Source organism: Salvelinus sp. IW2-2015, linkage group LG4q.1:29 (genome assembly GCF_002910315.2).
Source record: "Salvelinus sp. IW2-2015 linkage group LG4q.1:29, ASM291031v2, whole genome shotgun sequence".
Taxonomy (NCBI): domain Eukaryota; kingdom Metazoa; phylum Chordata; class Actinopteri; order Salmoniformes; family Salmonidae; genus Salvelinus; species Salvelinus sp. IW2-2015.
Genome location: NC_036842.1, coordinates 37,467,692 through 37,468,604, shown reverse-complemented (window position 1 = coordinate 37,468,604; position 913 = coordinate 37,467,692). Strand labels below are relative to the sequence as shown.

Here is a 913-nt window from a genome sequence, read left to right as displayed (position 1 = left end):
AGGGAGAAGAGGAACAGGAGCGAGAGAGTGAAGGAGGAGGGAGAAGAGGAACAGGAGCGAGAGAGTGAAGGAGGAGGGAGAAGAGGAACAGGAGCCAGACGGAATGAAATTTAAAACATAATAAACTAATATAAAAATACTAATATTAGTGGTTGGTGGCAGTGGATTTGTTTTTTTTAAACAAAGTGTGGACTGCAGTCTCTCCCTTGTCCATACAGTACTGTTTTTATGATAATGAATATGCATAAATTTACAATTTTACTTTGTAAATGTACATTTAAATATGTAAATGTTCCTGAACTATCCCTTTAATATCCACATACAGAATACAACATGCAGTAATACAGTACACAGTGTACCTATACCACAAGTCCCAGAAGAAAAATAACACACTCTTTCTCAGCCTTAGCAACCGTTCAACTCCCTCAATCCACAGCGTTCACATACACTAACAACTGAATGAGTCATCCAACAAACTGTTCAGAGATTGAAAGACAAAAAAAATGACAACAAATAGAAAGAAGAGAGAAGAACGGGTGTACCTCGAGCTCCCGGAGAGCATTGTCACACTCCTTCTGGCCCGGGGCCTGCTGGGTACACATGGTGATGAGCTGGTTGATACTGTCAGTGACGGCACTGTGGACGGAGAGAGAGAGAGAGAGAGAAAGGGAGGTAGCATGTGAGAAAACACGAGGGAGTGTGTTAGTGACAGAGTAACAGAAAGGGTGTGTGTGTGAGAGAGAATGAGGGATGGAGAGCACCAGTCTCTCGCTGTAAATTGCCGTTCGCCCACACACGCTTCAGAGCTTTGGTGTTTAGAATCTCTACAGAGAACTGGTGAGCTGTTTTCTCATCAGAAACTGAAAGGCAGAGAGTGAAAAATAAAAGATAGACATTGAAAGCAGGAGAGAGA

The 913-nt window shown here is 42.5% G+C and overlaps 1 protein-coding gene across 1 annotated transcript in view; it reads right to left on the bottom strand.

Moving 5' to 3' along the window:
• tln1 (talin 1) overlaps positions 1-913 on the bottom strand; it is a 167,067-nt gene that overhangs the window by 94,341 nt on the left and 71,813 nt on the right. The window contains 1 exon segment of the mRNA XM_070442899.1: positions 543-636. Coding sequence (XP_070299000.1) covers positions 543-636 — 94 coding nt within the window.